The following is a 22,216-nucleotide window of genomic DNA, read 5'->3' on the forward strand; positions in this document are numbered from 1 at the left end:
GGTCAGCGGCCCACGCTGGTGGAGGCTTCTTGAGGTCTCAGTGGTCCTGGATGGCCTCTTTGGAGGTGGGAATGAGGAAGGATCCTGATTCAGGAACCTTCATCTGCCCCAGGAGCCTCTCTGTAGAACCATCTTCCACTTTCTTTCTTCTTGGCCAGGGTTTTGTAATGGTTGCCATATCACTGTGACACATGCGTCCTATCAATCCACCCCAGTCCGGGTCCCTCCACCAGCCTACAGGCTGTGGTGTTGCCCACCTTCTCTGCCCAGCACAGCCTGGTAGCAGTGGGCCTTTCATGGCAGAAGTTATGGAGGGACGCCTTCGCCAAGCCTGGCCCATCCAGAGGGGCACGGCTGCCCCGTGGCAGTGAATAACTCCATACATTCTATGTAGGCGCTTCCTTCCTGGTGACAGTGGGCCCAAGAGAAGGGCAATCGCTTGTCTTTTAGAGGACATGGGGGAAAGGTGTGTCCTAAGCCTTCTACTGAAAGTGTTTTCATTTGAGGCTGTCCTTCTCTGTCTCCTATGGGCAGGTAGGTGGTGCAGGGCATAGAGCACCAGGTCTGGAGTTAGGAAGACCTGAGTTCAAATCCAGCCTCAGACACATACTAGCTGTGTGACCCTGGACAAGTCACTGCACCCTGTTTGCCTCAGTTTCCTCATTTGTAAAATGAGCTGGAAAAGGAAATGGCAAACCCCTCCCGTATCTGCCAAGGAAACCCCAAATGGGGCCATGAAGAATCAAAAACAGATAAACAACAAATTCTGTCTGTCCTTCTATCTCCCCTGGTCCCTCTGAATGTCTCTATCTCCTTTGTGACCCCTTGTTTCATCTCCTCTATGTAACAGAAGAAGGAATGGAAGATGGTCATTAGACATTGGCTTTCTTGGCCTGTGGCTGGGCAGTAGAGGTCCCTCACGAATGGCCCCAGTAGCTGGTCATCTGACCTTGCAGACTTCCTGTGTCTCTTTTACTTGGCCACTTTGTTAACTGTGAAGAGATTGAGTTTTTTTAAAAAATAGCTAATGAATCCTACAACTGCATTGCCCTTTGAAATCACCACTGGAAAAAAAGTTCTTTTGAAAAGAATTTGGAGGGAGGCAGAGGGCTTACATGACTCAGCCTTTGAGGCAGGAAGCTTGGGTAATGTTCTCAACATCGAGTGGTCTAGTGGAAAGAATACATACTGGCTTTGGAGTCACAGGGCCTGGGTTCAAATCCTGTCTCTGTCAGTTTCTATCTATGAGACTTTGGGCAAGTCACTTCATTTCTCTGGGCCTCACTTGTAAAATGAGCAGGAGGCCCATTTTTAATGTCTTGATAGCTGTTTTTCAGTAGAATTTCCTTGATAGTCCTTTGTACTTAATTTTACACATTTTTCTAATTTACATAATTAATAATACTAATAATTTACATTATTCTGAGAAGGAATCTCTAGCCTTCTTCAGTCTGCCAAAGGGGTTGGGCCCAGAGGGGGTGAGGAAGCCCTGGAGCAGAGGGTCTCCAGAGCCCCCCAGCCCCACCTCAGACCTGGTAGCCAAGCTCCCCATCTTTGCAGCTCATTTACTTGGAAAATCTGGCAATGTCTCCCCACCTCTACAAACAGGGAATAACAAATGCCCATCATTTCTTAGCCTAGGAAGAAGGTAATGGGATGTAGCTAGTCTATCACTGACTCCTGCCCTTGGTAGAAACTGGCCTCTACACCTCCAGCCTTATGAAGAGTTTGAATTGACAGTCAATCGTCATTTGTTAAGAGCCCACTAAGCACCAGGCACAAAAGAAAACTGTGCTTGCCCTGAAGTCGCTTCTGGTCTCCCTCCTGGGAGATGCCACAGATCAGGAGAAGGGCATATGCAGGAGGCACCCCTGAGGATGCTGGAAGGGCTGAAGCGGTGGGGAGGAAGTGCACTCTGGGCAGGGGGATGGCTTGTAAAAGGAAGACAGCAGCTGGGAGGCCTAGATCAGGACTAGGACAGATGTTCTCGGGAGGCTCGGTTTGGGTGGAATGTGGATATACCAGCAGGGACAAGGAAGGTGGGAGCTGCCCAGGGAAGAGCTCTGAGGCCAGGCTGAGGAGTGTGTATCTTGTCTTCGAGGCCATAGGGAGCCACTGATTCTTGAGCAGGGCAGAAGCATGGTCAGAGGATGATTCTGGCTGCTTGGTGGACAACGGACTGGGCCAGGGGGAGAGACGGGCTCTGGGTGATAAGGGAGGGACCTGGTGCAGGAGAAGTGATGAGGGCCTCTGCTGGGGCTCCATTAGGTGGAGGGCAAGTAACTGCGATCTGTATGATTTGTAATCTATGTAGGATCTTTGTAAGGTGTTCTCTTAAGCATTGGAACAACACTGAGGGCTTCACAACACATTGCTGGCATTCGTGTGAAGTCCAGCCATGAGCTGAGGGGGTCCCATCCCCCTCCACTGCTACCTACCCTCTGTTTCTGCTCACTTCTGCCCCCACTCCACACTGTTCCAAAAGCCAGAATTACTGACCTCAGCTCTCCTTCAAAAACTGCTCTGACACAGCCATCCCAGGGGCAGATTCCACTGTCAGCTCTTAGGAAATGCTAATCAGTCTCTCTCAGGGCGCCCAGAGTGCCCAGGCAGCAGCAGCAGCACCTGGCCCGCCTCCCTCGGTGCCCTGTCCTTGGGCTCCCCTTGTTCAAGGCTGTGAGGGAGGTTGTGTGGGTCAAAAGGGAATCCTTCCCTGGTGCCCTTTTCCCTCCTCCCCACTCTGCCTTTCCCGCCTTTCTCTCCCCTCTTTCTTCCCCCTTACCCTTCTCTGCCCCAGCCCCCACCTTTCCCACTCCATCTCCCCTTCTTTCCCTCCTTCTCCCCTTCTTCCCTTCTCTCTCCCCTCTTCCCTCCTCTCCCTCCTCTCTCCTTCTGTCCTCCTCTTCCCTTTTCTCTCCCCTCTTCCTTCCTCTCCTCCCTCTCCCCCTCCTTTCTTCCTCCTTTCCCCCTCTCTCTCATCTCTGCCCCCTCTCTTCTCTCCCTTTCTCTTTCCATCTCTCCCTGTCTCCCCCTTCCTCTTCTCTCCTCCTCTCTCCCTCTGTCTCCCCTTCCTCTTCCCTTTTCTCTCCCCTCTTCCCTTCTCTCCCCCATCTCCTCCTTCTCTCTCCTTCTGTCTCCTCCTCCTTTCTCCATCCTTCCCCTTTTCTCTCCCTCTTCCTTCCTCTCTCCTCCTCCCATCCCCCTTGGTGCCCATCCTCCTCTCCCCTTCTTCCTGCCTCCCTCTGAGATTAGAGAGGCCAGCTCCTTGACCCAACACATAGACATTTCAGCCTAGGTGGGCTGCTAACAGGAGCTCCTTTTGAGTGGGCCTCGAGGCATGCAGAGTCACGCAGGACATAAGGGCAGGGATGCCCTGAGTCAGTGACCTCTCTTGAAAGCCTGACTGTGATGCTGGCTGCTTGCACTCCATCCGGACTGGCCTCCGAAGCAGAGCAGCCTTCCTGAGCTGGGGCAGACCCTGGGCGAGGGACAAATGAAAGAGCCCCCAGTTCTCAGTAGTAAAGTTCGAGCCCAGAGAATAGACCACAATTGTTTGGGATGTTTGTGAATTCTCTGATTCGTGATATTTGTGCAGGGAACTTTTTTTTTTTGCTTTTAATAATTGTGCCCTCATTTTTTCTAACTCTTTTCTCCTCCAGATACTTGAAAGGATTTCCATGGTTCTCTGGGATTATTGTTTTAGATCTGGAAGTGACTTTAGAGGTTACTGAGTCTAAGCTGATAGTCTGGCAGAAAGACCACTGAGTCTGGACATCAGAGGTCCTGAGTTCAAATGCCAGATGTCATGGTTCCCACCCGTGTGACATTGGGCAAGTTAAGTAACTTCCATAGGACTCAGTTTCCTCAAATGTTAAATGAGGGACTTGGACTTGATGGTCTCTGGGGTCCCTGTGATTCTCTTAATGCCCTTATTTTACAGATGAGGCCCAGCAAAAAGAAAGGGACTTGCTCAGGGTCTCAAGATAGCCAAGGTAGGATTTGAACCTAGGTCCTCAGATTCCATGATCATAGGATAAGAGTTGGTGCTGGAGGGGGCCTGAGAGACCACTTGGGCCAGTCTCTCCTGGCTTTCCGTAGGAGGACTCTCGAGGCCCAGAGACAGAAGTGCCTAACACAGCGCCACCCAGCTAGAATTCGAACCCAAGGCCCCTGACTCCAGATCCAGCGCTTTCCCCCCAAGCTCATTCTGGGGGCTAAAATGTCCTTCCAGCCCCAGGAAACTGTACCCTGCCCCCAGCTTTAGAGAAAGCCCACCAGGCATCGGGCGCTGGTGGGCTTCCCAGCCTTCCCTGAGCATTTACCTTTTCTCTCTCTTTGTTTTCTCTCCCAACCCCCCGCCCCTTCCCCTTCCTCTCCCCAACCCCAAATTACAGCAAGATGATGAAGTGGCAACCTTGCAAGTTAAAGAGGCGGACGGAACAGTGCTGGTATTCAAGAAGGTGTCGTCATGCGGGCCGGCCCCCGCATCAGGGAGTGCCCGCGCTGATTGGAGGTGAGAGGCTTGCGCTCCTTCTCCTCTAGCGGCAGACACACGGGCTGCTCGCCTTGCTCCCGCCGCCTCCTCCTCCTCCTCTCCGTTTGTCCGTCTCTCTCCCCCTTCCCTCGCTCCCTCCCTCGCTCCCCATCTCCCTCCCTCCGCCTCTCCTCTCTCCGCCTCTGGGACGTACTAGCTGACTGCGGAGAGCCCCAGCAGTCAGATGGACTGGGGAGCCCGGGAGATCTGAGCATCTCGGGCGGGGGAGATGCCTTTGTTACTAAGCAGGTACCATGGGGAGCTCCCGGCTGAGGGTCTTTGACCCGCACCTCGAGAGGAAGGACCCCAGCGCCCTCTCTGGCGGCCGAGAGCTGCCCTTGCCTACCTTTGACGTGCCTTATTTCAAATACATCGACGAGGAGGGTGAGGAGGATGAGTGGAGTAGCCGCTCCCAGTCTTCCACGGAGGATGAGTCTTCAGATTCTCTCCTTTCTGCCAGATACGTGGTGGTGTCGGGGACGCCCGAGAAGATCTTGGAGCACCTCCTGGATGGCTTGCACCTGGAAGAAGTCCAAGACAAAGAAACAGGTAAGGTGGCGCCGCTCCTTCCTGCTGGCGTGGGGAGCCCAGCTGATTGGATGCGTCTGTGGATGCTCCTGGCCGCTGCCAAGCCGGGGCAGTGCCAAGGCTAGCAGCAGTGCCTCGCGCTGCCCTGGTGGGTTGGCTTTCCCCGGGGGGGGATGCCTTTGCTTTGGTTTTCTGCCCACCAGCTCAGTCCATGCCCTTTCCAGATGGATGCTGGCCTGGGACAGGTCAGTGCCAAGGATTCCCAGCCATGGCAGGCTTGGCATTTCTCCCCCAGTTTTAACTAAAGCCCACGTGAAGGCAGGGGCCCAAGTCGGCTCCCAGTGTGAAACCTGAGGGGAAACAGTCACCTGACTGGGAGAGTGCTGAGCAAGGGCAGAGGTACCCACAATTAACAAAACTGCTTGGGGGCAGCTTCTGCATCCCACAGATAAATGGTTTGCAGACAAGCCGGACAGAACGATCTCTAGGGTGTAAGATATGGCACTCTTGACTTTTCACCTAGAAATTGTAATTCATCGGTGCCTGGAGGGATGACACTATTGATCAGGCGTCCTGAATGTCGACTTCAATCTCTTTGCTAAGTACACTTTGGACTCCCTCTGTGCTCCTTCAGAAGAAAGACCATTTTGTTTGGTACTTTGTTTTTAAATAGCTTGAGTGTTTGCTGTGTGAACTGAGGCATCATGGTGCCCCTTCCTCATGCATCTCGGGCCAGAAGTTGGCATGACCTTCAGCCTGGAGGAATTCATGCATTGATCAGGCCCCTTGATGGACACTTGCCTTATTGGTTCCAGGATTTGCTTGGTTTTTGGTCCCGGGGCCTCCTGTCTGTTCCTTCTCCAGACAAGGTATCTCAGAGGTGCTATTTTATTTGCAGCTTCCACCAGAGTGGTTAGACTGGTTTTACTGGGGCCTATGAACCCCAACTTCAAAGTTTCCAACACTGCATGATGGATTCTTAAGTTCCCCTGTGTGGTGGGAAGTTTCCTATGAATCCCAGTGCTGGACTACAGTTAGAAAGTTGGGAAGGCCCTCAGTAGCTTTTGAGTTCAGCCCACACAACATTATATGATATCCAGCAAGTCGTCTTTAATGTGCAGTGGTACCTTATGGGTTATACTGGGAAGAACCGACACAGCAAGAACAGAGTTGGCATGGACCAACTCTCTGTGTGCCAAGAGAGAGTTACTGTTGGTAGCATAAGTAGGATCCTGGGTTGAGTGATTTAGAGCTGGGCTAGCCCTCAGACGCCATCTAATGCAACCCCCTCATTTTTACAGAAAAGGAAACTGAGGCCCAGAGAAGAGGAGGAGCTTACAGTTCTAGATGGATCACTGCAAGGGACCTTGGAGCCCTCTAGTCCAGCTTTCCCAATTTAGGAAGGAGGAAGCTGAGGGCTCACAATGAAAGGGATGTTAAGATCATCAATATAGCACTGCAAAGGTGCAGAGGTTTCAATAATGCCCTTAGAGCTGGGAAGCCAGAGCTCACATCCTGCCCTCAACGCTCACTAGCTGTGAGACCATGTTAAAGTCACTGTGCTCCTCTGGGCTTTAGCTTCCCCATCTGCAAAATGGGCACAGTAGGCCTAGTCAGCCCACTTCTTAGAGTTATCGTGAGGACTTTAGGGTGTTCTTTATCCCTGGTCCCACTTACGATCACTCACCAGGACAAATGGAAGGCCCAAGGTCCTCCACAGTCCAGGTTGGTGCATTGCTGTGTGTGCCCCAGAGTCGTCCGAATATTCTTCCTTCTCAGGCCAGAGTCCACCAGGGTTAGAGGTGATGTTAGTTCAGCTGCAGAGCAGGCTGCACGTCACACGTGCCTCAGACTGAGGCCCCTGGCAAAGTTCTCTGCCCGGGTGCCTGGGCATGTTGGCGCATTTGGTTCCATGCCAGTGAAGGCAGGGCGCTTCACCCATGGAGCACCCAAGGGCTCAGCTGTGGCGGTGAACGTAAGCACTGATCTGTGACCAGTCTAATCAGGCAAACATGTGGCTGCTTGTGCAAAGCACCGTGTTAATGCTGGGGACACAAAGACAGGAAGAGAGAAAGGTCCCTGCTTTCAGGGAGCTTACCTTCTGCTCTACTCAGACCTCTGCACAAGTGCATGAGGATGAAGAGAGCGGGAAAGCATCAGGAAACGCTTCCATTGGAAGTGGGTGTGAAGGAGGCGAGGAGTGCTCATTGACCAGCCTGCCAACAAGCGTCCAGTGGGTGCCAAGCATTGAGGGTGTCAGTCACCAAGAATTTATTAAGCACCTGCTCTGTCCTAGGCACTGTGCAGGGTGGGTGGGGGCTGGGGATAGTAACCAACCTGAAGCAGTCCCTGCCCTCAAGTTTATCTTCTTGTTCTTTTCCTCCTCTTCTTCCTCCTCCTCCTCCTCCTCCTCCTTCTTTGCTTTTTGGAGGGGGAAGGCAGGGCAATTGGGGTTAAGTGATTTACCCAAGGTCACACAGCTAGTCAGTGTTAAGTGTGTGGGGCTGGATTTGAACTCAGGTCCTCCTGACTCCAGGGCCGGTGCTCTATTCACTGGGCCCCCTTGCTGCCCCAGGAGTTTATTTTCTATAGGAGCGATGCAATGTGCACCCAGTGAAGCTTGGGTTAGTGGCTAGGCATCGGGCTTGGTGAAGGTGACCGAGCCCACTTCCGACACTGACTAGCTGTGTGACCCTGGGAGGCCATCCAACTCTTCTGTGCCGCAGTTCCCTCACCTATGAAGTCAGGGGACTGAACCTGATGGTCTCTCCCAGCTCTCAACCCAAGCTCCTCTGATCCCACACTGAGTACAGGCATGATAATGTGAAGAAGCATCTTTGTTTCTCTTTCTCTGAGATAGAGTCCAAGGACTTGTTCATATCTTTCCACTTTTTTAAAGCCGGAATGATGAGTGTCCTTCAAGGCTGGCACTGGTATCATTTGGGAGCTGAGAAGAAGCCAGATGTGTCTTCCCCCATGTCCCCCAATCAGAGCAACTCTGGGATTCAATAAGTCACTTCAACCATGTGCCTAGGCCACAAAACCCAAACTGCTTTCAGCCCCTGACTCTGGAGCTCCTCACTGCATCGGACAAAAGAAGGTTTGGGTAGGAAAGTCAACCAGCATTTATCGAGCACCTACTGTATGCCAGGCACTGGGGATTCAAAGAAAGGCAGAACTCAGTCCCTGCCCTGCAGGAGCTCCTAACTTGAGGGGAGCCATTGTGAGCTTTTCTTGAGCTGTGGGCGACTGGGCGCCCGGTGCCTGGTGCACGCAGGAGGACTGAATGAAGGCTTCTCCGTGGTGTGATTGAGTAGAATCTCTAGCTCTTTTTTACTTTCCCCCTCCTCACATAATCATGGAAGGGACCTCAGAGGCCTCAGAAGACTTATCTGGAAGACAGAGCACTGGCCTTGGAGTCAGGAAGTCCTGAGTTCAAATCTAGCCTCAGAAACATCTAGCTAGCTCTGTGACCCTGGGCAAGTCACTTAACGTGTGTTTGCCTCAGTTTGTATACAATGGGGGTAATAATAACACTTACTTCCCAGGTTTTTGTGAATATCAAGTGAGATAAGAATTGTAAAGTGCTTAGCACAGTGCCTAGAACACAGTAGGTGCATAGTAAGTATTAACTGTCCTTCCCTCCTCCTCCCCCTCCCTCTCCTCCTCCTCCTCCTCCTCCTCCTCCTCCTCCTCCTCATCCTCCTCCTCCCCCCTTCCCTCCTCCTCCTCCTCCCCCCTCCCCCTCCTCCTCCTCCTCCCCCTCATCCCTCTCCTTCCTCCTTCTTCCCCCTCTTCCTTCTCCTCCTCCCCCTCATCCCTCTTCTTCCCCCTCCTCCCTCTCCTCCCCTCCTCTCCCTCTTCCCTCTCCTCCTCTTCCTCCTCCCCCTCCTTCTGCCCTCATCTTCCTCCTCCCCTCCTCTTCCTCCTCCTCCCTTCCTCCTCCCCCTCCTCCTGCTGCTCCCCTTCCCCCTCCTCCTCCTCCTCCTCCTCCTCCTTCTTTCCATCTGGCAGTATAAGCAGCATTCTGCACTTCTAGACTCCTGTTTCCCTACTGAGAGAAGGGCTGTGTATTTCCTCTCTGTGACCAAGGCTGGTCCGTTGCAGTTTCCTGGGGTTCTCCTACCTCAGTATTATTTTTGCATTGCTCCTTTGTGTATTTTGTTTCCCTGGTTCAGCATCCTTGCCCTTGTGTCATTTTGTGGAAGTTTGGTCGAGGTTTCCTGGATTCCTTGTATTTACTGTTTGTTAGCATGCGGCATTCATTATTTCATTATATTTCTGTGCGTCAATTTATTCAACCATTCCCTAAGCAATGGATGCCCACTCTATCTCCTTTTATTTCTTGGCTTCCTCTCATTCATTATTTTATATGCCAACATTATTCTGTTATATTCATGTACTACAATTTATTCAGCCATTCCCCAAGCCACAATGGGTAGCCTCTATGTTTCCTTTTTTATTTTTTTGTTAATCCCCAAAGTTCTACCACTATGACTATTCTGTGAATACCAGACCTTTCTGTTTGTGACCACAGTAAGCTCGATGCCCAGTGGGAGGACCTCTGGGTCACATATTTCAGTGAGTTGTTTTTTCTGTGACTCCAAAGAGCTCTTTGGAAAGTTTGGACAGTCCCATTAATAGTATATTGGCATGTTGGGCTTCCTCGCCCCCATCCTCCATCGGAGGAGAATATAGAAAATCAAAGGAGAAAAGTAACATATTCACTATCTTTCTGGACTAAAAAGCAATCAAAGCCTTTGAAGTAGGCATCTCTACTCCTTGGCCCCAGGGCCATGGGGAACTTTTGCCTCTTTTATTCACTGTAATAAATAAATTAGGGAATAATACTTTGAACTTTGAAAATACTTAAGACATGACCCTGAATTTGGGATCTCATTTCTAATCCTGAGGGAGCCTCAGACCTTGTGGGAGACACCTGGGGCAGATCCAAGCATCCAAGGTTACTTTGCTGCATCCAGAGCCCCAGATCGTGTTGATGGTTGTCAGCACAGTACCATTTGTTTGGCATGGGGCAGGGATGGGTCCCCAAATGGAATGGATCAGTAAGGACACTCCTGCCCAGGCAGGCTCCTCCATCCCTGGAGGTCAAGGATGAATAGCCTGGGAAGAGAGTGGTGTGCCCCTCCTCTCTCTTCTCTCCAGGCAGTTTAGCAGATGACAAGGGGACAGGTTGGCCATCAGAGGGGCATGTTCACCATGAGGTGGCAACAAGCACCTCATCTCGTAAGGGGAGATCTGACTGACCCAGTGAAGGGCCCTGATGGGCTTGCTGGACACTGCAGTGACACAAGAGCTGGTGACACTCATGTAAGGAAGGTCCCTCACTGCCTGAAGTAAATGTCTCCAGCTGCTTGAGGAATAGATAGCTAAACTTCTGAGAGAGATTTTTCCCCATTGTCAGAACAAAGCTCAGAGGGAAAAAAATATTACACTCATTCAACCAATACTTATTAAGTATGTACAACGACCAGAGTGAATGAATGAATGATTGAAGTATTGATTAAATGCTTATGCAGAGAGAGCACTGGGGACCCAAATACAAAAGTGAGACAGTCCTTGCCCTCTGGTAGCTTCTGTTCTATTGGGGAAGATCACAAATCCAGGTGATTTCAGCTGCAAGGCAGATGGAAAAGCCCCATGGTCCATAGGGTACAGAAACAGTGTTAATGCTTCTTTGTAAAGGTCATTTCCATTGATGAAATCCTATCAGTCTCTGATGCTGAACCATCTGACAGGACCAAGGACTCTGGGGCCAGAAGGTTCCTTTCTGGGTCTTCAGTAGCTATAAATGCAGCCCCTAAGCAGTTGGTGCACAGGCTGTATCTCACAGGGGCTGCTTCCCAGATGCTGCTGACAGCTTTAGACTAGAAGCCTTGCTCTTCCCAAGGCTCTGGGTTCAAGGTCCTGGGCTGCCTCCATCAGCGTCTGGGAGGAGATGCTGGACAAGGTGGTGGCAAGGCTGGTTTGACTTGGCTGGCACAGGCTACCTCTCATCTCCCCCTCAAGGTGTCCTGCTACTTTACCCGAGTGGGCTTGCCTGCTGTGATCAGAATGATCTCCAACATTTGCTAGCTTTGTGATCCCAGGCAAGCCCCTTTAATCTCTCTGAATCTTAGTTTACCTGCCCCTGAAATGGAAATGAAACATTTATTATTTTATCTTATATTGTATTACATTATATTATCTGATCAGGAGAGGCTATGTAGAGGAGTTGATGGAGAGCTGGCCATGAGGCCAGGAAGAACGGCATTCAAGGTCCTTCCTCTGATGCTGACTGGCTGTGTGACTCTGGGCTGCTCAATTAATTTCTCATTGCCCTATGCTCGAGGTCACATTTGCCCCCACAAAACTTTGAGTACTGCTTGATGTAACTAGGAAATATTTTACAAAATAAATAAAAACATACTCGAACACAATTAACATTGTAACACTGACCTCCTAGTTTTTCTGGGAACAAGATGCTCCATCTCTGAGCTCTGGGCATTTTCTTTGGCTCTCCCCCTGCCTAGAATGCTCTCACTCCTCCTCTCTGCCCCTGGCTTCCTTCACGTCTCAGCTCAAACCCATTGTACAGTGAGCCTTCCCTGATCCCTCTTCATTCTAGTGCCTGCCCAGCTCTGTTAATTTCTTCTCTGTTACTGTTCTGATGGGTGAGGTGATATCATGTAGAAGAGAGAAAGCCAGCCTGAGTCAAGGAGATCTGAAGTCAAGGTCTGGCTCTAACACATCCTGGCTCTGCAGCTTCAGACAAATCATTTAGCCTCCTGGCATCTCTAGACAACTCTCTAAGGACATAATTTTCCAAGTGGGGGCCAGTCTGCATTGAAGGAGGGAATTTCCTCAGTGGAATCTACCTATATCAATGAAATTATAGTCACTAAGGCAAAGGAGGGAGGGAGGGAACAAAGAGAGGAAGGAAAGAAATGCCTTTCACATAAGGCAAGGAGGAAGGAAGAGAGGTGTGGAAGATGTGGAGAGGGAGGAAGGATGGAAGAAAATAAGGGAGGGAAGAAGGAAAGGAAAAAAGAGAAGAAGGAAGGGGAGGGAGAAAAAGAAGGGAGGAAAGAAGAGAGAGAGGAAGAAAAAAGGAAGGGAAGAATAAAGGAAATAAGAGGAAGAGGAATGATGGAAGGAAATAAGGGAGGGAAGAAGGAAGAAAACAAAGAAGGGTGGAAGAAAAGGAAGGAAGGAAAGAGTTTAAAGGATGTGTGTAGGTGGGGGGCGTTGGATATGATGACTTCTAAGCTTTCTTCCAGCCCTAAAATTCTGTAATTTTGAGAAATCTATAACTACACTAGCCAGAGAACCACAGAGCTGTGGGTCTGGAAAAGGACCTTGGGCTTACCCTGGAAGTCCTTCAAAAGTAGCAGATACAGGCACTCCTTAACAACTGCAAACAAGGTTACTGATCTTTTTTTTTTCTAGTTCCCACTAATGTGTGTCATTGTCCCACTGTTTACAGCCACATGGTACTGCTAATGGGGAGATGGATTACTAGACCCTGTTGGTATAACATGGTTCTCCAGCCTGGTTCTGGGTTAAATGCATCCATAAAGAAACATTGTGTCAAATGGGCAGTTTTGACAAAAATCCCTTGAGGAAATGTGCTATGAAATTAAAAAATTGAAGTGGTGCTTCATAACCAGAGGTAGAAGCCAGCCCCAGAGGGATCTTGCCAAGGCCTTGGGAGGTTTTCACAAAGTTTTCAGTGACTAGCATATAGTAGGCACTTGATAAATGTTGATTGATCGATTGCTAGAAAGCACATGGCTTTGTTCAGTGACAGGGCCACCCTCTCCTTTAATTCCTGGGTTTATTGATGGTTCCTTTCCTTCCATCTGGTTCCACCTGGTTGAAGAAAGGGTAGTGCCGTGCCCTTCATTTTCTGACTCAGCTATGCACTGTAGACGCCCCTGAGGAATTAAATCCCCAAAGTATTACCGATCTAACAGGGCTGTACTAAATGAGGGGGGCAGAGCATGATTTGGTCAGTGACTCAGTGTTGTAAGAAAGATGGGGCTATGTAGCATCAAGCACCTTAGCATTCCCAAGGTGTCTGCCAACACAAGTTCTTACATCTGCTTTTCCAAAGGAAAGCAACTCAAAATGGGTTAACAATTTTGCTTTAATCAAACATATGTCATTTACCTAGTTCAGGGGAAAAAGGTCAGCACCCTGAACTTCAGAGAGTACAGAGGTTACAAGCAGACAACAAATACAGAGAAACATATCAAGTAGACAGGCCTCCAACTGTCTGACCATTACATCCATACCTAGTCAGTTACCAGAGGGAATCATCAACATCTAGGTTTTCAAAGCCGAGGGACTCAACGGCTGCCCAGAGTCTTGTCTGATCAAATCACACAACACTTCTCAAAGTGAGCCCCCAAACAAAGCTTCACATCAGGGTTTATATAGCCTTCTCTTGGCTCAGAGAATGTCACAACTCTCTTGACCCACTGCCCAATCTCAAAGTATCTTCTGAAAAACAAGCCTCCAACCACAGGCTCCAGGTGCACTTAAGCCTATTAAAAGGCCTAGGGGCAGGGAAGATCTTAAATTCACATTCCCATAACAGGCTAGAACCATCCTGGTGTACTGCACAGAATTCTCTACCTAGAACACCTTTCACACAAAGCAAGTGAGAGACAAAGAGGAGGGCAGTGGCCCAAATGAAGGCCTGACCACAGATGGACACTGGCCACACCTCAGGAAGAGGGAAAAGCCACACCTGGGAAAGCCCAGCCCTGGGCACAGTCACTGAATTACAGGGAGAGTTTAGTTATGCCAACAAAGTCAGAAGATAAGAATAACTAACATGTATAAGGCAAGTTTGTCAAGTACTCTGTATACATTATTAAGTGGGAATTCTGCAATAAGTGGGGGGAGTTAAAGCTTAATCTTATCTGCAGTTTGCAATGAAGTTAGGGGATAGCTAGATGGCACAGTGGATAGAGTGTTGGAGTTGGAGTCAGGAAGACCTGAATTCAAATCCTGCCTTAGACACTTATTGGCTGGTGACTCAGAGAAAGTCATTACCTATCTCAGTTTCCTCATCTCTGCAATGGGGATAATAATAGCACCTTCCTCCAAGGATTATTGTGAGGCTGAAATTAAAATTGTGAAGTGCTTTGCAAACCTTAAAGCTCTGCAGAGATGCTAGTGATTATTTTAGACAAACTGCTGCCTATTCATAACCCAGTGACTAGAGTGATGGACCTAGAGTCAGGAAGAACAGAGGTCTAGACAGACAAGTCGCTTACCTTCTGAATGCCTTGTTCTCGTATGTATTGGGGATAATAACAGCATCCACCTTCCAGGATTGTTTTGAGGATAAAATGACAAGACATGTAAAAAGTTATGTACACACCAGCTCTTGCCCCAGGCCACACAGCTAATAAATAAATGATGGAGGTGAGATTTGCACCCAGATCTTGCCTGCCTCCCATTCCAGTGTCTAATTAAATACAGAGTAACTTTGCTGTCAGAAACAAGGAGGAATGGAATCAGGGAGGAAGATGCTGAATTATAGGATCTCTTGAGGTCATGAGATCATAGCATCTAGAGGTAAAATGGGGTTTTAAGGCCTTCTAGCCCAAGTCCTCACTTTCCAGATGAAGAACTGAGGCCTGGAGAGGCTGTCTGATTTGTCCCTGGTAGTAAGGCTCATGGGCGGGCTTTGCCCCAGGTTCTCTGGCTCCAGAACCCGTCCTTTCCACTCTGTCTCTTCCATCTCTGAAATACATGATTCTACAAGCATCACTTGATGACTTCTTAATCCTCATTGAATGGGTTTTTGTGCTGTAGAACCATTCTCATTTCACAGACAGGAAAACCAGAGTTGAAGGGGATGATGGCATGATGTAGTGAGCAGAGTGCCAGCCTTGGAATCTTGGGTTCAAATCCCACTTCTGATACTTGCTATCTTTGTGACAGGTGGCAAATCACTTAAACTCTGTGAACCTCAGTTTCCAAATCCATAAAATGGGAATTAAAAATAGCTATGATACTTACCTCCTTGGATTATTGTGAAATTCAACTAAGTGAGTTCAAGTGCATTAATGTTTGCATTAATGCCAGTAGGAGTAGAGTTGTTAGTGGTAGGAAACGATGAAGTTAAGTTCTTCCAGGTGACAAAGTGAGTTCAAAGACAGAAAGATAATTCCAAGATCCCATAGCTTTTTCCCCTCAGCCTGTTGTGTGTCTCATGAATGGAATCATGGATGCCAGAGTCATAATTGAAGTAAGGCTCTCTCTGGAAAGCCCTGGGTCAGGCTGTTTGTGAGCCACTTAAGTCATTTCATCTCCGGCACAAAGGCCATCATCTGGGCTACCAGCTGTGAGCAAAATAGCCCCTCTGAGTTCATACTCTTAAGAGGGTACAAAGCCTCCCTGGTTCCAGCTGCCACCATGGCAGCCAGCTTAATGAGAAATTACTGGGCATCCAATTTCAGATGTGAATTTCCATTTGAGTCCTTCATCTTTCGGACGAATCTGTTCTCTCTCACCTTTGAACACGCGACATGATGTACAGTAACAAGGGAGCTGATGCTTTACACTGCCAGTGGATTGTGGGTTAATTAATACCCTCGTTACTAAGGAAAGTGGGGGAAGTGAAGTGAGACTGAGCTGAAGCATCAGGTTATTAGCATGAACTGATTAAGAATGGAAACACACTCATTTCACTGTGGCTCAACCCCTGACCCCTGCATGGGGTAATGTGTTTAATGGATGGTGCTTCATCAAGAGAACCAACCAACCCTTCTTTCAAGAGTATACTTCCATTTCCTCCCTAATATGAGAAGGGGTCATTCTAAAAGGTTAATTGGCAGGTGGGAGAATGTTTCATTGCTTCATTATTGAGAACACACCTTCTCTTGGGATCCACCAATGTCTCCTTTAAGTTCTGGGTTCAGATTTCATCATTACAAATATATTCAGGATCAGGTGACCAGAATACAATGGTTTTCCTATGAATGAAGTATTTTCAGAGAAACACAGAATGGTGCCTTCATTGGTCTCTCAATAGAAATAGTGATGTTTTTCTTAAAATAATATCTACAATTGCTGTTCCCTGTTCTGCCTTCTTTTCATCCACTCTGCAATCATCACTGCAGAATTGGAAGGGGCCCAAATAAGGCTGATGGCCATTTTGTATTGTCCTTTGTCTCTCGGGTTGCCAGGGCCAAAGAATTCATTACCCAGTGGCCAGACTAGCTTCTTCTTTCCAGCATGCTAGAGCCTGCCAGAGGTTATGGTTTGCTGGCAAAGCCATGAAGAACCCAGGGTCACCTCTGAGAAGCACATCCAGGTGTGACTTTGTGCATCACTTATTTTCTTGTCACGTCCAAAGAAAATGAGGAAGGCCCCCAGCATCTTGGGAAGATGTGGGCATCCACTGAGTGAGGAATGGGGGAACAAATTGTGATATATGGATGTCATTACTGTGTCCCAAGACACACCATGTTTAAAGAATTTAGAGACATTTGGGAAGACTAATATGAACAGACGCAGAATGATGTGAGCAGAACCAAGAGGACAAATAATAGAGTGCCCTGAAAGCACTTCCTGTCAAACAATGCTGGAACTCTGAACTGGGCATTGACGAGCCCTGATCCCAGATGACTGGTGATGAATCATGCCTACCTCCTTCCTCCGGGTAGGAGACATTTAATTTTGCATCCATCTTGCAGATTTCAAGCACTGTTTACAGTCAGTGCTCACCTCTACAATTCAACGTCATGTTTCCTCTCCATGTACTTCTATATCTGGATCTCATTGATGTGGGCATTTCTTCAACAGGGCACATTGCATTCTGTTGTATGCGACAATTGTTCATATCCTTCTGTAAGGTCATTGGTGGGGGTCCACCCAACATGCCGAGAGCCTCTCTCAGGTTCTCCTGATGTGCTGAGGATACCGGGTGAGCTTAAAGCGAGTCCTTTGGTTATGTCCCAGTCTTGCCAAAGCAAGAAGCATCTGGGTGGTGGGAGTGATACACTGTATTAAAGGGAGATAGAATTCATAGCAGAGTTACCTGCATACCCTCCTTCCCAGCATGTCAATAAAAGTTACTGTGCAGGGAAAAAAGTTAAGAAGTATCATCTCATGGCTCTTTGGGAATTGGCCAAACTAGCAGTAGGGCCTCTAGGAATTAATTTTAAGGAATTTTGGAAGCCAGACAAAGGGCAAAGTCATGCCTATCTGTGGGGAAAGGGCTCTTCTTATGCAATTTTATTTACTATCTTTTCCCCATACTATGAATGTACATAAACTCTGCTCACTCTAACCCAAGTAAGAGTAAAAATAGCCAGGCTCCAATAGCTTGAAACTGCACTAAGACTTTTGGGACATCTTCTGTAGTAATGTACTGGAATAGATTTTGAACCTGGGTCTAGTGAGTCCCAGTTTAATTCTCTTACCCTTATATGTAACTTTTTTTTTTTAAGCAATCGGGGTTAAGTAACTTGCTCAAGGTTACACGGCCAGGTGTTTCTGGGTGGGTGCTAAGTGTCTGAGCCCGGGATTCAATCTCCAGGTCATCCCAACACTGGAGCCAGTGCTCTTACTCGCTGTGCTACCTGGCCGCCCCCCTTATATGCAACTTCTGTCATCATCATTATCATCATGGACATTTATATGGTGCTTTAATGCTCAGAAAGGTTTTTACACATAGTCTCACTATAGCCCAATAATAGTTCATAGATAGGTGTTCCAACTATTTTCAATCCCCATTTTACAGATGTGAAAACTGAGACTCAGAAAGTTTGAATGACTCCCCCATGGTCACCTACCTAATAAGTGTTGGAGGAAGGATTTGAAGCCAAGGGTGCCCAGGGCATCACTAGAAGCATCCGTTTTTGATGGAAATGTAGCAGATGTAGAAAATTAAGTTGAATTGATATTGATTCTATGATCTTTACCTAGAAGTTGATCTTTTAAAAGGAATTCCTGATGACTTTTCCCCTTGCCATTTATTTCTGCCATTTGCTTCTGGTCTGCTTTTTAAAATACTTTATGATTCTCCCTTCACTTTTGTCCTTGTCAGCATTCCCTTCACTGATACAGATCATGACTCCTTTAAAACTCCATGGCCAGGGGCGGCCAGGTAGCACAGCGAGTAAGAGCACCGGCTCCAGTGTTGAGAAGACCTGGAGATCGAATCCCGGGCTCAGACACTTAGCACCCACCCAGAAACACCTGGCCGTGTAACCTTGAGCAAGTTACTTAACCCCAATTGCTTTAAAAAAAAAAAAAAAACTCCATGGCCAGTCAGTCTTTGAGAGTTTCTGTGACCACAAAGTTGATCATCCATCAACACCCCTGGAGAGGAGACTCCCCAAACTTAAATAACCAGACTTGTCTTTAGACAACAGACATACACACTCACTGGGTCTGTACCCAGCCTTCTGAAGCTCAGCAGTATTTATGTTCTGCTGACAGAGGAGGCTTACCTCCATGTCATGAAATGAGGCGCAATATTGTCCCGTCACGTTCATCAGCCATGGTTTCTCCAGTTGTTCTGCAGCTGGTGGGCATCTGCCAGGGCTTTGCTACCCCAAAAAGTCCCATTGTGGATACTTTTGGTCAGTATTGAATGTTTCTCTCTGACCTCATTAAGGTATATTATTGGTAGCAGAATCACAGACATTTGTCATTCACAATTCTAAATTATTTCCAGGGATGGGGGGACCAATTCACAGTTCTACTAACAGTATACCAATAATGCCTGTCTTTCCTCAGCCCCTCCAACATTGACTGTTTCCAATTTCTGTGATCTTCTACAATTTCCTGAATGTGAGGAGAATCCTTGGAATTGTTGGTATTTATGTTTCTTGCTATTTGTTTGGAATGGTCTTTCTTCTGATCACTGATAATTTACAATTCTTCTTTTGAAATGGCATATGAAGTTATACTTACTGGTGTTTTATAAATTATTTCTCAGGGATAATCTGCCTTCCCAGTAGGACAGGAGCTCTCTCAGGGTGGAAAAATCTTCTTCCGTAGCTTCCTTTGCTTTCTAGAATAGGTCCCTTGTGCTAAAGACTGTTAGTAAGATGAGCCATTGAGTGGATTAACTCGTTTGATGGGTTAATATATTTGTTCTGGCCAAGTTTCACTGTTGTTTTTGAAAAGGTGATGCTATGAGATCCCCAGGACAATAAGACACAGCCTTTGTATTAAAGGTTCCTGGCACGCTTTAGCATTCACTCCTTTACTTTGCTAAATCTCAACTGCATTTTATGAAACACAAAGAAACATTGAAGGAGGACCCTCAGACTTTGCCATAGTAGCAGCTCAGGACACACTCCTGCAATCCGAGGAAATGGGCTGTTGTGTCAGTAATGGCTTTGGCAGCCTGGCCGTTTTAGCCAAAGGACCGTTACCTTGTAACGGCCTCTATAGAAATTACTGCACAACAGTCTTTAAGACAATGCAAAAAGGGGACATATTTCTCTTTCGGTTATGGTTATTCCCCCTACCCCCACACAGCTGGCAGATCAATGGAGACAATCAGATACCCTTCTCTGAATTTTAAAATGTTGCTGATGTCTTCCTCCAGCAGAATTTACTGTCTCTCCTCTGCAAGGAGGCAGCTTGAGGAAGGAGACTTCCCATGCAAGAAAGTGGGCACTTCAGGGGGCTGATCAAGGTGGGAAAGGGGTGTTGTTATATGGTGATTTGTTGGATGAGCAGTCACTTCATTTGTTAATCTTTCCCAGGGGTTTCCATCAAATCATTGGCCTCGTTTAAACAGCGGTGTCATAGAATCAGCTGGAATTGACAAGCTAATATGGTGAAGTGATGTACTTTGGGGTGGTAGTGACCCTTTTAGATACCAGCAGTCTTCTGGCTCATTGTCCTTTGCCTGCCTTGAGTTCCTTGTCCTTGTCACACTTCTCCCTTTTCCCATTATCCCACTCTCTGCCTTGGAGGATTTTTGTTGCTGTTCTCAACCTCTCAGCCTGTTTGCTGCCTCCCTTTCTCCCTCTTTTTTTCCCAGAGTTTAAGGAGGTCTACACAGACAGTGAGCTTTCCCAGAGTTCATAGAAATGTATTTAGCATCATAAAAGGTGGCGAGTAGAGATGGGGAGAGAAAAAAGGAGACGGAGGCAAATCTGGCTTCTAGTGATGCCCTGGGCACCCTTGGCTTCAAAGAGTGAGAGGGAGGAGGCATGGGAGGCAAATGGAGAAGAGTGGGAGGGGAGGGGAAGGGAAGGAGAGAGAAATAGAGGAAGGGGAAGGGAGAAAAAGAGGAAGAGGGGGAGAGATCGAGAGAAAGAAAGAGAGGGAGGGAGGGACAGAGGAAGAGGAGTAGGAGGAAAGGAGAGAGACAGAGACATGAGGGGAAAGAGAAGAGAGAAAGAGAGGGAGGGAAGAAGAGAGACAGAGACAGAGAGGGAGGGAGAGAAGGAGAGAGAGAGAGATACATGAGAGAGAGACAGAGAGAGAGAGAGAAAGAGAGGGAGACAGAGAGACAGCACAGGAAAGTAGCAATGGCAGAGTGACTTGCCCACATTCTAACCCTTGTTGCTTGAATCTGATTGACAAAGCCCACCTTCATCCAGTATAAAGGTGGAAAGAAGCAGGCACACGTGGCCCTCCATCACTGAATGGCCCCTGCTCTCTTTCTTCATGGGCAGGCAGGTGTGAGTGTTTCTCCCTTCACACAGGACAGAATGAGAGCCTTCTTCCAGCTCTCCTGTTGCATGTGCTGTGTGCCATCACTGACTAGCAGTCGCCATCACGCTCCATGGCATGGGGCCATTTCACAGACTTCTCTCAGTGCTGGGGAAAGAACCCAGGTTCTAGAGTCAGAGGTAGCTGTTCAGTTGTGTCTGACTCTCTGTGACCCCATTGGGGGTTTTCTTGGCAGAGATGCTGCAGTGGTTTGCCATTTCCTTTTCCAGCTCATGTGACAGATGAGGAAACTGAGGCAAAAAGGATTAAGAGACTTGCCTAGGGTCACACAGCTAGTATCTGAGACTGGATTTGAATGCAGATCTTCCTGATTCCAGACCTAGTGCTCTGTGCGCTGTTGTGTCCCCTAGTTACCCTAGAGTCAGAGAACTTGAGTTCAAATCCAACCTCTAACACCTACTGTGTGAGTTTGGGTAGGTCACAACCCTGGATCTCAGGTTCCCCATCCTTAAAATGAACCAATTCAACTAGGTGACCTTTTCAAAGATCAAAATCTCAGAATCTGCTAGCTATTACTTGAGCTCTCTGCCTTGGGCTTATGAATCTAGGTTTACTACCCATGTAGCCTTGAGCACTTCACTTAACCACACTGGGTCTCAGTTGCCTTCTCTGTAAAGGGAAGAGTCCGAACTAGATGATTTCTATGGTCTCTTTTAGCTCCAGGTTTATGACTCTAAGGGACACAACAGGAAACATCAAAAAACCTAATATTACATGACTTCTAGGGAAAATATTATTTTGGTCCAAATAAAGGGCCCATTCTAGACAGACAGACAGACACACACACGTGTGCACACACACACACACACACACACACACTGCTAGCAAAATCTGGTTTTTCAGAAGTTCTGTGGCCTCTAGGAGAGACTTCAAGGTTTGAAGTCTTGAGAAACTAGATTAAAATCCTTTCTCTGACTCATCATTTAACCACCTAATGGCCCAGACAACTCTCCAAGAAGGTTAGAGGAATTGTTACTCTTCATTAGTAGAGGGAGTTTGCCACAGCAATGAAATCACAATCTGACCCTGAAACAAAACCAAGCCCAAACACTTACTGTATAATCATCCTCTTAGTATCTTAGGTTGGGAAACTGGTACATATATGGTGTTACTGCATTTTTATTTCATGGAAAAGAATTCCTCTTGAGTCTGTCTTCTGTAACTCTGACAAAACTGCCACTTTTCAGATGCCACGGACAGGAGCAGGGGAAAGACTGGGAAGGAGAGAACTATGCCCAGCATCCCCTAGGAACAATGACGTCAAAAATAAATAAAGCATTTTCATTTCAATTGAAAGGAACATAGCAAAAGGATCTCAAAAACCGTTTTGTGTATAATTATTGTATAGGGTACAGGGCACTCTTTTCTTTCAAAGCTCTCTTACTTTTGGGAGTTGGCTATTATTGGGGCCATTCTAGCTGTGTGCAT

General features: G+C 47.8%; 1 protein-coding gene across 1 annotated transcript in view; it reads left to right on the forward strand.

Moving 5' to 3' along the window:
* The window catches only part of RAPGEF5 (Rap guanine nucleotide exchange factor 5), a 245,401-nt gene that overhangs the window by 159,870 nt on the left and 63,315 nt on the right, over window positions 1-22,216 (forward strand). Inside the window, exons 10-11 of the mRNA XM_069088737.1 lie at window positions 4,395-4,513; window positions 4,995-5,083. Of these exons, the coding sequence (XP_068944838.1) occupies window positions 4,395-4,513; window positions 4,995-5,083 (208 nt within the window). The remainder of the gene's footprint in view (window positions 1-4,394; window positions 4,514-4,994; window positions 5,084-22,216) is intronic.

The sequence above is a fragment of the Petaurus breviceps genome, unplaced genomic scaffold, assembly GCF_028583685.1.
Source record: "Petaurus breviceps papuanus isolate PSGF00001 unplaced genomic scaffold, PetGlider_PUasm1.0 185, whole genome shotgun sequence".
NCBI classification, from domain to species: domain Eukaryota; kingdom Metazoa; phylum Chordata; class Mammalia; order Diprotodontia; family Petauridae; genus Petaurus; species Petaurus breviceps.